Source organism: Mercurialis annua, linkage group LG1-X, assembly GCF_937616625.2.
Source record: "Mercurialis annua linkage group LG1-X, ddMerAnnu1.2, whole genome shotgun sequence".
In the NCBI taxonomy this organism is placed as follows: Eukaryota; Viridiplantae; Streptophyta; class Magnoliopsida; order Malpighiales; family Euphorbiaceae; genus Mercurialis; species Mercurialis annua.
In genome coordinates, this window is record NC_065570.1 from 5,749,081 (window position 1) to 5,762,927 (window position 13,847).

Sequence of the window (13,847 nt, forward strand, 5' to 3'; positions counted from 1 at the left end):
AACATAGTCATAAATAGGACTCGTTCCTAAATAGAGTATACACTAAATACAAATCTCTTTCCTGTTTAGATTCAACTTCCCAAAATAATCACTTAAAATTTTAAAATTAAATGGATTTTAAAAAAAAAAATTATAATGTGATAATTTTAAAAATATTTAGGACCATTTTAATTTTTTTTTTTTGAGATAAAAAGTTCTATTAATCAAAAGCTGATTGATCAGCCAATACATATAATTTGATAATCGGAGGGACATGCCCCAACCAATTAGATAAACTAAAATAGTCATATGCTACCACATGAGATTTTCTATTAAAACAACATTTATGCATCTCAATTAAGCTAAATTAGTCATGTGCTATCAAACTGATAATATTACAAAGCAAAGAGTTGTTGTTGAAGACATCCATTACAACCTTTAAAATAAAGGGAATTAGATTAGCTTCGCTCGTCATGATATTACTACCTTTAATCGCACGACTGCTACAGCTAGCAGCTATAACTTCATCGTTAAAGTCTTTGATCACATCTTCTGTGACATATCTCTTCTCTTGAACATTAAAGACATCATCGATATTGACGCAAAACATACCGATATTTGATGAAATCCGTCGTAAGATGGTGGCTCTAATTGTTTTAGTGATCCAAGTCGCTTGCATCGCAAAAAACAATTTCATCTCTAACGATGAAAATAAACTATTCTTAATTTCGATTAGATCAGATCTAATGAAATTAAGATACTAGAATAAAAAATAATTTCTAGATCTAGACCATAAATGGCCAAAAAAGAAATTTTATTCAAAATTAAAGATAAAAACTATGAAGAACGCTAAATAGACTGAATATGAGAGATTAGGGAGGTGATTTTAGGCCAAGAATAGCCAAAAACCACCTCCCAAATGACAAAAAGAAGAAAACTTACTAGGGTTTGAGAGGTTTTTCAAACAGAGAGACGGCTAGGGTTTTTTTTCTTAACAATACCATTTTAATTTCTTTTACCTTCAAAAACCATCTTGACAAAAAACCATCATCAAAACCGGAGAGCGTATCTCACACTCTTAGATGAGAGTAGGGAAGGGGGATTTTTGAGCTTGTTTTGACCAGTTCAGGGTATAAGTAATACGGATTTTCTACTTTGAACTTTTTTTATGCTTCCTACCAAGTTGAGAGGGTAACTTTGCTCATAAATTAATTTTAGTTAGAAGAGTATATATAAATGGCTTTACCTTAAAATCAATTATATAGAGGGCAATTTTTTATCCCAAAACTAAAATAGCCCAAAAGTCTAAGAACCCAAAGTAAATAAGAAACTTTTAGTCCAGAATCTCCAAATTGTCAGAAGTTCAAAATCTTCAATTTACCAGAAGTCCAGAATCTCCAATTTTTAGCACGTACTGACAGTTTATTAAAGTGACAGCTTTTATGGAGAAAAAGAAAAGCGAAAATGTGGACGGTTAAGAAGCAGTTGAGAATTTGACAGTTTTGAAAATAATATAAATATAAGAACAAGACAACGATTTGAAGTCCTGGCAAAAACTCAACAAAAATTCAAAAGTTCTCAGGAGAAATACAATATCAACCTCCTAGTTCTTAGAATTTATTTATACTGCAAATTATATTTTATTTATTTTTTCAATATTATTTCTATCGCAATTTCATTTACAGTATAAGTATTAGTCTTTCAATTAAAGAAGCTTTCTTTCAATTATTAAATGCTTTTAGAAGATTGTTTAAGAACTTTTAAGGTTTTTTTTATATCCTTTAAAAACCGTTCACAATCACTTGATTTAATTTCAAAATCTTTAATTTGAGGTATAAACCCCTACCACGCTTATAAACTCAAAGGCATCAACCATTTTGTAAAAAACACAAAAAAAAAATTCATAATCAAAACTTTTCTAATTATCATTAATAGTTGCACTAAATTCTCTAAAATTTAGTAAAAGTATTATGGTCGGTTCTAAAATTAATAAGGAGTTATCGCGGTTTCTGAACTTGTGTATCATGAACTATTAATTCCCATTTAGTCATTTTAATCAACTAGTTTCGCGTTACGTGCTATGCACGTGGCTCATAACGTAACTCGTCAATAAACATATTAGTAAATTTATTCGGTTATTAAATTTTTTTTCATGCTGAATTTATTCTTCTTTTGGTTTTATAATAACCATAATAACCATAATTAACTTAATTTTATTAATAATATCTTTAAAAATAATAAGATATAAATTTAAATAATAATATATTGACCAAATACAAAATTTTAATTTTATAGTTAAATCAAACTAAAAGATAGGTATTCCTAATAATTTGGAGACAATTTAGTTATTTATTATATACTAAAACTGAATTGGAGATAATTTAGCTATCTATTCTAATTAGAATTTTAATTATAATAGTGATTAATTAAATAACTAATTAGTTAATGACTATAAAACCTTTATTTAATAATAAACTGAAAAGGATTCTATGAAGTTGTTCATTTGAACTAAAAATTAATAAGGACTCATCGCAGTCGTTGAAATTGTGTATCATAAAACTTAAACATTTTAATCAATAAAGAATAAGGACAAAATTAGGACAAAATAACTTCATCTCGGTCTATGAAGTTATTCTATTGAATTAAAAACTATGGTTGTTAAATCCGAACCGAACCTACCGGTTCGAATAGAAAAATCAAAAACCGGTTAGATTAGCGGTTTGGACTGCACAAATAACCCTTTAATTAGAGAACCGCTGGATTTTAATCAAACTGAGCCGGGTAACTTTTCATTTAGAACATAAATCGTTAAACTCGGCTTTGGTTCGATCAGGTTATAAAAACCCGATTGCTAGGAGTCGAGCCTAGGTGTATAAAAAATGATTGTAGCGTGTATGACCGTCACACTAAATTGTTTATATGTTTAATAAAACTCTATTTATATGATATATATATATATATATTAACTGGTTGTTTATTTCATTGTAAAATTCAATAAACATAGCATTAAATATATTTTTGTAACATGAGTTTACTTTCGGTTCAATCTCGGTTGAATTTTAAACTCTTAACTCTCTACTATCAACGGTTCAACCACCTGCCCGGGGTTAAGAACATTGCTAAAAATAGAGAGCATAATCCTTAATTAATTAAAATGACTAATTGTGAGTTATTTATTCCTAACACATAAGTTTAGAGGCCAAAATAACATTTTGAATTTTCCAAAATATTGAAATCTCAAATTTCATCCCAATTAGAGCAAATTTTCCATAAAGAACCAATGAAAGTTCAACAGAACAAAAAACAAAAAACAAAAATAGTACACTTGGGGAGGTTGAACTCTATTGCGATTGACCTCATATTCATAAAATTCATTAACTACATAATTAAGGACTCTGATTTGTTCCTTTATCAAGTTAATAATCAAGATTCTCCTTTCAATACGTAATTCCTAGTCATAGTTAGAATTACCGTACTACATGCAACAACTCCAAATCCCTCCTCTATATATGTAGTTATACAATGAACAGTCTGATTATGTTTGGTATCAGTAATTACTAATTACTAATTAGTACTAGTAATTACTAAAAAAAAGGAAATGAAACAAAATAAAATCAGATTAAAATTCAAATCTCCTAGAAAAAAGCGTTGATTTCAGTCCAAACAACACCCAATAAATAAGCATATTTTTGAGGCAAAAACAGATAGACATTACTCTCAATATAACCATATCATTAAAAGCAAATCCAACTCCCAACAGCTAACTTCACCTCACCAATCTCTCCAATATTTATCAGATTCCTTTTCTATTTATCTCCCCAAATTTATGGCATTTTTCTCTTCTCACCATCTTTTCATGACCAGTTTTTCTATTTCTATACCTAAACCAACAACAGCAAGAACAAAACCATATTGATAACATGACAGAAACCTCACATCCTGATGCTATACAAAAGAAACGGAGACGGCGTTGCTTCGTCGTCGCCGGAGGAATTCTTTTCGTGGTTCTGTTGATACTCATCGTAATTGTCATCTTAGCATTGACGATTTTTAAGGTTAAACAACCGAAAGTTGAGCTCGTATCGGCTTCGCTAAACGGTATCGCTCCGCGAATATCGTTTCCGCTTATGAATGTCCAACTTAACATCTCCCTTGATCTCGAACTTCTTGTTAATAATCGGAACTATGCGAGTTTCAAACACGGGGTTGGAAAAAGTTTTCTTATGTACCAAGGCAAGCAGGTAGGAGAAGCCGATCTGTCTGCGGGTCTCATTCCGTCTAGAGGAACGGTTACGCTTCCTTGTCGGCTGACGATTCAGGTGGATGAGTTAGCGTCTGATATGGGAAACTTGATCCGGGATATAATGGCGGGTCAGCTCGTAATGGAAACACACACGACGATTCCGGGTAGGGTTACCATCTTGGGGTTTGTAAAAAAGCATGCTGTTGCTATTTCTGATTGTAGATTTACAGTTGCTTTTCCTTCTATGGAAATTCTAAGCCAGCAGTGCAAGAGCAAGACCAAGACCAAGCTTTGAGTAATTTTTAGATGATACTGCTTGAGGACTCAGTTTTGACTGCATATTGATTGTTCATTAGTGTTGATTTACTGTCTAATTATCTTATTGTGTTGTGGATTTTGTTAAAAACAACCCGATTGGTTATTTTTTTCTTTATTCTTGAGGATTGGATGGGAGACATTTCCATGTAAATAAGATAAAGAGTATGCAAACCGAATAGTCAAATATAATCAACAAATGTGGTTCAATTCAGGTTGATATTATAAAATGTTGATTTTTATTGGTTCAGTTCAATCTCAGAAGTAAAATATATATCACCGAAGAAAGTATCAACTGAACCAACTAATTCAGATTAATTTACATTAAAAATTTAAATTCTTTTATAAGTTCAGTTTGGTTTCTTGAATTAAAAAATTCAATTTGGTCGAATTCAGACGAATGCACACCCTATATTTGTACATATATACAAACATAATCACACAAAGAACACTTATTTATTATTACAATGGCAGAGAGAGAATCGAATCTCAGACGAATCCGAGTTATAATGTTTCAACCATTAGATTATGCTATTTGAGGATAAAGAAAACATTTTTCAGCAGTGCCATTAGGTTTTTAAGGACAAAGTAATATTTTCATCATTAAGCAACTCATACAAACTTTCAAACAGAACATTCTGATGTGAACTTCATTTTCATATGAGAAGGTAAAATACAAGTGCAGAATCTTCTCTCAGGTGTGTAAATATATCCGATTAAAATAACAATAGCAGATATATACTTCAACAAACAACCAGAGAAGATGAAAAACCAGTTCTTTAAATTACCAAATCACACGGTCTTGTACATATAAGAGTACATTGTTTACGGAATCAGTTGCCTGAAAATTTATGGTATTCCTTGCAAAGGATGTGATCTACTTACAAATTACAGCTACCAAAACACAAACCTCTAACACATTTACCTATTTCTTCATTCCTTTAGTCATCCCATTAAGTCGCCAACTACAGTCAATCTTCAGCTCAAACAGAATTCCGTCGAACAGAGAACCAAAAGACATTCAAATTTATGAATGTATTAACATAATGTGTCATACAGCATGCACATGAACAAAGAACACTTATAGAAGTCTACAAAATGGAACACTATACAATATTACACCAGCAACTAAATCTCGGTCAAAGCTAATTCCAGTCTGAACTAAATCTTTAAATTCCAAAGTTAACTTATAAGGCTCAAAGGTTAGAGATTCAAGTTAATATATAATACCTGCTAGCAAAATTAGTCATAATCAGAGTGTCGTACTATAGATGGGAAGCAGATAAGCACACGGATTTTTCGTTGTTACCAATTAGAATTCTAGTTTTCTGCATAATCCAAAATCAAAAATCCTTGAATTACCAGTCGGTTTCATAGGAGCACCAGGGCAAGTATCCGCAATTCCAGTTAGCCGTGGAGCTGAAGGAGGTGTCTTGCAAGCATCAGAATCAGAATCCGATTCCATATTCGTTGACTGCTCTGCAACAATCATCTCAGTTTGCTTAGACAAAACAGCCTCCGATTCCATATTTGCTGATTGTTCAGCAAGAACACTCTCAGTTTGCTTAGACAATATAGCCTCTAAAAGACTTTCATACACTGATTCAAACATCTCCGCATCCGAGATAGACTCCTCCTCATCACAAGAACCAACTTTACTATCAAAACCCTTGAACGAAGAGCTAAAATTAAGCCGTCTCACAGCATTACTCCTCGCTTCCTCAGAGTATTTCTTACTCTGAGGAGCCCATACCTTATCTTCAGGACCAGGAGCAAACGGATCAAAAACGCCATCTTTGGGTGTTTTCGGGCTACTAGATTTATCAAAACAGGCCGACGGCTCCTGAACTCGGTCAGATTTCGAATCAAACGTTAAAACCTTGGAGCTTTTTTTAACTACGGTGAGCGGGGACTTAAGATCCAGAGGGAACTCCCCATTCTCTTTGTGTGCATCAGGAGTTGAAGGGCTCAGAGGTGGCTCAATTTTCGGCTTATTAGCTTCTTCAGAACAACAGTTTTCCGATAGATCTTGCATTTTGTCCGTTTGATCAGTACATGATTCGAGATCCAATTGATTCATAATGTAAGTTGGAAAACCCCTAATCAAAGTTAAACCCTAAAATACAAGAAACTGTAATCAGCAATTAATCAAACAAAAATAAAACTGAAGAAGCGATTAAAACGCCATTAATTAAGACCGTGAAATTAACCTAAAAAACAAAGCAAAAGATGCGAACTTGAGACCTAGAACAGTAGCTAAGACTCAGACCAGGAGAAGACGAGATAAATTAGAGAGGTAAAAAGGGTACCTGAATCCGATGAGCTGGAGGAACGGTTGTGGCGGCGGCGGCAACGATGGAGGGAAAGGTTAAAGCTTTTTAATTTGGGAGAGAAAATGAAATGAAAATGGAGAAAACGACAGCGTGTGGAATCCAATGAGAGAATTTTAGGGCAGTATCTGAAGAGGAAAATGTATCTGAGAAGAAGCGTAAGAGTTGGTGCGTAGATTTATGGAAGTATTGTATGGGGCGGCTCTGCTTCTGTCTGCTGCCTTATGATTGAGGTGGTTGGATTATCAGTAATATTATTTCTAATTCACTTCCCATACATTCACACCACTGCTCATCTAATTAGCATTCACTATTATCAACCAATTAGTTACAGCTTTATAAAAAAATTATTTAATGAACTCACTTCACTTAAATAAAATTATAAAGTTCAAATGTGGCATAATTGGATACTCCCTCCGTGCTAATAGAGTTGTTCACTTTACTTTTATCAGACAGTTTAAGAAAAATAATTATTGTTACGGATTTTGATAATTATTTTTTTTACTTTTCTTGTCATTATTCTTATTTAATATAGGCTTCACTTGCAATTTATCTACAATTTACTCATAGTAAACTTTTAAATAGGGGTAATATAAAAAAATTGAGTATAAAAGTTGTTACTTTTTTAAAGTGTACAAGAATTTTGTGACAATTTTTTTTTTAAATGGATAACTCTATTGGGGTAGAGGGAGAATTTTTTTGAAGAAAAAAACAAGATATAAAAATCTGGTAGCAATTAGAATTGTAATATTTTTGCCAATTTGACCAATAAAGCACTGATACAGATATAGATATACACATATATGAGTACGAGGGATGATATTTTTTTGATACATGGTCTATGAGATTTTCTGAACGGGTCTCAATTATGAGATGACACTTTTAAACCTTCCACATTCAGACTAATCCCTATCTGATTAGTGTAACGTAGGTCCTTTGTGAGAGGTAGATTTCGACCTAAGTTTTAAACGGCTGCATACATGAGTACGGTTCGAACCTGTGACCTCACTTAAATCATGAAAACGCCTTACCAACTCATTTGTGCTTTGAGATTGGGAACAACATTATTTTAAAATAGGTCACGAGTACGTCTGAGACACGACAAATTAATATATATATATATATAATTTTAAAAACATGCATAATTTATCATACGTAAGTTAAACTACAATTTCAAAATAAGTTCAAGCTGTTCAAATTAATTCCAATAAAAAATCTTGAAGAATAAATATGTCATCAACAAGAAGCATAAGTACTTGAAATGAAAAATTAGGCATGGACAAGAGTTATCTTTATTCAAATATCCCTCTAATATTTTTGTGCTCTCACTTCTCTCTAAAAAAAAACTTCCATTTTCTCCATCTTTTTGAGGGTGGGAGAAGATGATCTTTCCGGCTAGCCGGAAAATCATTTTCTCTCCGCCCATATTACTAAGTAGTATAGATTTACTCTTTATTTCAATAAATCTTTGTTAAACAATTTAATTTTGAGTGGGGTTTTTTTGATTTTATCATGTTGTAATAAATTTAAAGGTTTTTACCACCTGTTTTGTTTTGATTTTTTAGATCTACAAAGAATTTTTAGTGTTTGATCGTTCTTTAAAGTCAAGTTTTTGTAGATCTAAAAATTGGGAGGTTTATGACTTTTAACTTTATAGATCTAGATGATGAAGATAGTTGGTTGGCAAAAATACTACGCTTCAACGGTTCAAGCGGATTTTCCGTCTCATCGGAAGAAGAAGGTCGGACTCACCGTCCGACGGTTTATCGTTGTGTTAAGTTTGCGGGATTCATGATTATACTTCTTTTTAATTTTGCTTGTATCACGTTTGTTTTCAATTGGTATTTTTTCTTATCTTCGTATCTTTTATCTTAAAAAAATGGAACTTAGAAAAGTACTTTTGCTTTTTAAGTATATGTATAAAAAAGCATTTATATTTCAATCGATATAGCCGAGCGAGTCATTAGCCTTTTATTGGTTGCTTAATCTTGAAAGATCATATAAAAAATTATTGTCATATGACTTTCACTATTGTATTGTTATATTCATCAATAGATCTATCTTTGAAAAAAAAAAGAGTTATCTTTATTCTAATATAGTTTTCAGGTTATCTCTATTCTCGTAAACAAATAATATAGATTCAACTTCCAATTCATCAAAAAGATAGATTGGCAATCTTAAAAATATATGTGCATCATTTATCCTCTCAAAATTTATCGCACACAAATGTACTATACTTTTATCTTTCCTTGTTCATAATACACTGTCTTTTGAGATAGGAGACACAAGTTATAATGTTTACAAACACTAAATTATATGTTCGATTAGGAGTAAAATTTGTTCTTTCACATTGAATTAATAAATGAATAAGTGCTTCAATTTCGTTCGCTTTAAGAAGAAGAAGCCGACGGTCCTATAAATGTAATTGTTATAAATTTCGGATTTGGAGTAGTCTCTTTATGAACAAGCCACAAATAAGATAGTTCCATGTGACTCTTACTATTGATGGAATCAAAATCACCTAACTCTTCCTTTGAAGATGAAAATGCGGAAAATTAAACTTGAACCTTTTTTTCGATTATTGACATTTAAAATATAGCGTCTAAGGTACTATTGTTATTTTCATTAGAACCAAATTACTATCAGGAGTTATACGTCAAACATCATTTTTAATCTGGTCATCACTATAATATCTATGAAGTACCAAAAACATGTGCACCACAATTATTCATATAACTAATTATTATTAACTATACTTATTATAACTTATTAAACAAGAGAACAGAAAATTTATTACGAAGATTCAAGGAGTAAGCAGGCTTCTCAATCCTGCTGTTCGTTATGGAATTGAGATTGCTGCTGCAATTCAATGCGAAGCCCTACTGGTTGAGTCTGATGCAGTTAATGTCATAAGCAGGCTTCTCAATCCTGCAAATGCCATTGATCCTATCCAGTTGGTCATTGAAGATTGTGTGACTGCTACGGAATCTCGTCGAGTCCAGTTTCAGCATGTCCGTCGTCACAAGAATCAAGTGGCCCATGCTTTAGCTAAATGGGGAGTTTTTATTCGTAAAGATTGTATAATTGATGGTGAACTTCCGTTCCCGGTCAATGAACTTTTGCTCTAATTAATAAAATGCAATCTTTCCTCTCAAAAAAAAAAAAGATTCAAGGAGTAAGCCAAGCAATGAAGGTGAGTATTGCTCTTATTCCACCAATACACAAAAATCTTAATGAATTCTTTGTTCATTTTCTTTACTTTTCTCTTCAAAATTGGAGGTGTTGCCTAGTTAATAGAAATCACATTAAGCAATTAAATTAATTTATTTTAACTACAATTGATAAACTTTTTAGTAATTAGTGATTCAACTCAATTACACTACATATTTTATTACAAAGAAAAATTCCGTTATTTTATGAACGATTTCATTTGATAAAAACTGTTGAATTTATAATTTTTTTGAAAAAAGAAACTATATTATATTTGTGAATTTTATTGATATTTTTTTTATTATTAGAGAGGAGAAACTGTTTGTAGGAGGATTTGAACTCACAACCTCACAATTTGCTATTCAGCGCTTATAACATTTGAATTATAACTCATTGATTGAATTTTATTAATTTATTATACAACGTCAAATAATAATTTAAACTTTTATAAACTAGAAAATATAATTAATCTTTTAACAAAAATATACTAATAGTTTCACTAACCTTTATTATAATATCAAATATTTTGTTTTATAATTTACAAAATTAGATAATCTTCACAGGCTAAAATTGAAGAAAAACTGCCACATGGTCCAAAAGCAGGGGCTACTAGATTATTGCGACTTTGATGGCGCAAAGTTGGTCCATCGTAGAAACAGGCTTTTTAAATGTAAAATTACAAATTGCAGCTTTTATAATAAAGTCATTAAGAACATTCTTTAAAAGCATATGATAAAAAAATTAACAACTACTAATACCGTTGGAATATTTCTTTCAAATAGTATTATGTTTTTTTCTTTAACAAATTTGCCATACTTATCAAGTTTTAGTTGCAACTTGTAAGAGGAATTTTATGATTGCAGTTCACTAAATTAACAATTCTAATAATTAATAAAATTTTAGAAACCAACTAGAATATTACGTCTCATAAAATAATTAATAAATTAAAAGTTTTAATAATTAATAAATTTTTAATCCACCATATATATTAATTATTAGAGGGTTGACTATATTTTAATTGTGAAAAAAAACATTATGGTTATTTTATCTTTTTTATATTTTAATAAATAATGGATCAATATAGTCTTTGAATTTGTGACCCGCATCAAACAATTCAATTCAACGATTTTAATCAATTAAAAATAATATATCTTAATGTTAAGTCAATTAAGAATGAAATTATACAATATTAATAAGTTAAGAAATTGAAATGATCCAATTTTGTTGTTAATTAATTTAAATATAAATATATTATTCTTAATTAATTAAAATGATCAAAAATAAGTAATTTGACTCGTAATTACAAAATAAAAGACTAAAATGACCCTTTGATGATTTTAGCGCTTGTGAAAAAAATTAATCTCAAAATTGATCTCACAATTGATCCCAAAATTTCTTGTAGGATAATGAACTAAGTCTACCTTGTAGGAGAACCATTCATCTAATGTGTGACGTGTGGTTAATTAATCAAAAATATATTAATTTTAAAATATATTTATTAATTATTAATTAATTTATATCCTTTATTAATTGATTGTTGTGAATAATTACGCCATATGTCACACATTAAATGAATAATTTATTGTCTTACGTAGTGAACTTGGTTCGCCTAATTATTTCACGATCTTAATAAAATTTTGAGGCGCGTATACAGATTGAGCTATAAATCATTAGTTCTCTGTTCGTATTTTAATATTTGGATAAATAGTATTTATTTTATAAATATTAAAATAATTATAAAAATCAAATACAAATGACAGATGTTTCATATGCAGTTGCATAAGAAATGGTTGCAGAAAGAATTTGAGATGTAGTTAGGAAAATGCTAAAAAAAGTTCACATGATCGTTCATCACTTGTTTTTGAAGAATTTAAAGTAATTAAATGGAGCAAAAGAATCTATTAGAGTTGCCCAATGTGAAATTGTCCAGGTGATGGCCTGAGGGGTCAAGTTATCTTAAGGAGTGTTTATCCCATGCAACCGTTGCGCCACGTCATTTTTACATCAAGCCAATGAGCATTTGCGATAGGGAATCTTTTAATTATTACTTATTTTTTTTATCATTCAATTTTCCACATGACTAACGCATAATTGGTTTGTTGCACAAATGACATGGCGCAACGGTTGTGTGCAATAATTTTTCTATCTTAAGATAGTATAAGATTCTCTCGAATTATACAATGTATGCAGTTATAAAACGAATCATTGCACATGATCATCAGTTCACATCTATCTTTTTTACCTATAATTATTAATATTATTGAAAAATTTAAAATACCGACATTTAAATTTACTGTAAAATAGAAATTTTACTATATAATATCAATCGATTAGAGTAAAAAAATAATACTCTTTCAATCTCAATAAAATTGTCTACTTTTTAATGAAAAAATTAGGAAATTATACTCTCTCCTTCCGAAAAAATATTACATATAGCAATTTTAGTAGACTTAGCAGCGTCCATCAAGTTTATTTATTGGGAATGAAACTTCGCTGATAAATATACCATTTTTACCCAAAAAAACACCTCATTTAATTAAAACATGAGCAACCTGGTTACTTGATCTCTTGACATGTCTAAAATTGACATTCTGATTCGATGTGCTTGATGGGCAGTCATCGATGATCAGCAGGAAGTCGTCCGTAGCTTTCCGCGAATGGTGAAGTCTGTGAATAACTAATGCATCATCATATCCCAATAGCAGCTATGGCGAATTGAGAGCAACGACAGTTGGCAGATCGAAACGAACAACCAAACCTTCTATCATTTTAGCGTTTACCACTCTGTGAAGAATAGACATTCCACTTTTAACCATAACTCATGTACAATCCATGCAAACACTCGTCACTAACATCTTCCCCGCTATAAAAATTGTTGCGTTAGTGTTTACTCTGATAACTTGATGGACAGGAGGCTGCCATACTTGACAAGCGATAATAGAAACCAAATGATGAACTTGACTATGTATTGCCGATTGATTAAGTAAACCAAGAATGCCTTGAAACAGCAAAGCAGGTGCAAACAACTGTTTTTTAAAACCACATTATTCTAGCTGTTCCAAATACACTATAAACTCTTAACAAAAACTTGCATATTGTCATTTTTTAATAAATCAAACATAACATTCACCCACTATAAAGAGCTAATCTATAAACAATCAGTGCAAGTACTCAACAACGACAGCAGCCATAGACCTCGCACTTGCTCGTATTCTTTGAATTAATGCATGTATGTTTCCTCTTTGTTCCCACATCTAGAGCACAAAGGCTACATCAAAATTCCTCTTTTTGCAAGACTTGAACTACACGGCAAAGTTCCATGGCATAAACGCCTATAAGGAAGTGTTTTAACTTATCTAAGACTTAGCACTGTCAAATATGTTTCCGTTAGGAGGCAACGACATTAGGACTTCTTAGGTTAACACGAGAAGTACCCATAACGTTGAAAGCATGATGATAATTTGATATCACAGAATGGAACACGTTCTTATTAAATGACAAAAAAACTTATTGGTAGGTAACCTACTACTAATCGAAATTTGCAATATGGAATCAACATCTTGGGAAGAAAAGCATGACTTTAGTCTCTAAACTTTCCAGCTAGCACAAACCTCGTCAATGAAGTAACCAACTTTAAAACTGTCTAGTAGATTCATCAGACATACCAGTTTCAAAGTAGGGGACGAGATAATCCAATTATCATTTCGAGCATCAATAAACTATCTATTTTCTATCTTCCAAGTCATTACTGAATAAAGCTGATTCTTTTC

General features: G+C 31.2%; 2 protein-coding genes across 2 annotated transcripts; one reads left to right on the forward strand and one right to left on the reverse strand.

Annotated features, from left to right (window-relative positions):
• The first annotated feature begins 3,899 nt into the window (after positions 1 to 3,899).
• LOC126682542 (uncharacterized) lies at positions 3,900 to 4,517 on the forward strand. Its single transcript, XM_050378295.1, has one exon. It carries the CDS (start codon positions 3,900 to 3,902, stop codon positions 4,515 to 4,517), a length of 618 nt encoding a protein of 205 aa, XP_050234252.1.
• A 784-nt stretch (positions 4,518 to 5,301) lies between these two features.
• LOC126664708 (uncharacterized) lies at positions 5,302 to 7,152 on the reverse strand. The gene is made up of 2 exons (XM_050357222.2): positions 6,847 to 7,152; positions 5,302 to 6,653 (listed from the first exon to the last, which is right to left on the reverse strand). Exon 2 carries the CDS (start codon positions 6,615 to 6,617, stop codon positions 5,850 to 5,852), a length of 768 nt encoding a protein of 255 aa, XP_050213179.1. The 5' UTR covers positions 6,618 to 6,653; positions 6,847 to 7,152; the 3' UTR covers positions 5,302 to 5,849.
• Between the last annotated feature and the right edge of the window lie 6,695 nt (positions 7,153 to 13,847).

What these genes read in the sequence shown, in the direction of transcription:
- LOC126682542 (XM_050378295.1), top strand. Translation starts at nt 3,900, where the DNA reads ATGACAGAAACCTCACATCCTGATGCTATACAAAAGAAACGGAGACGG.
- LOC126664708 (XM_050357222.2), bottom strand. Translation starts at nt 6,617, where the DNA reads ATGAATCAATTGGATCTCGAATCATGTACTGATCAAACGGACAAAATG.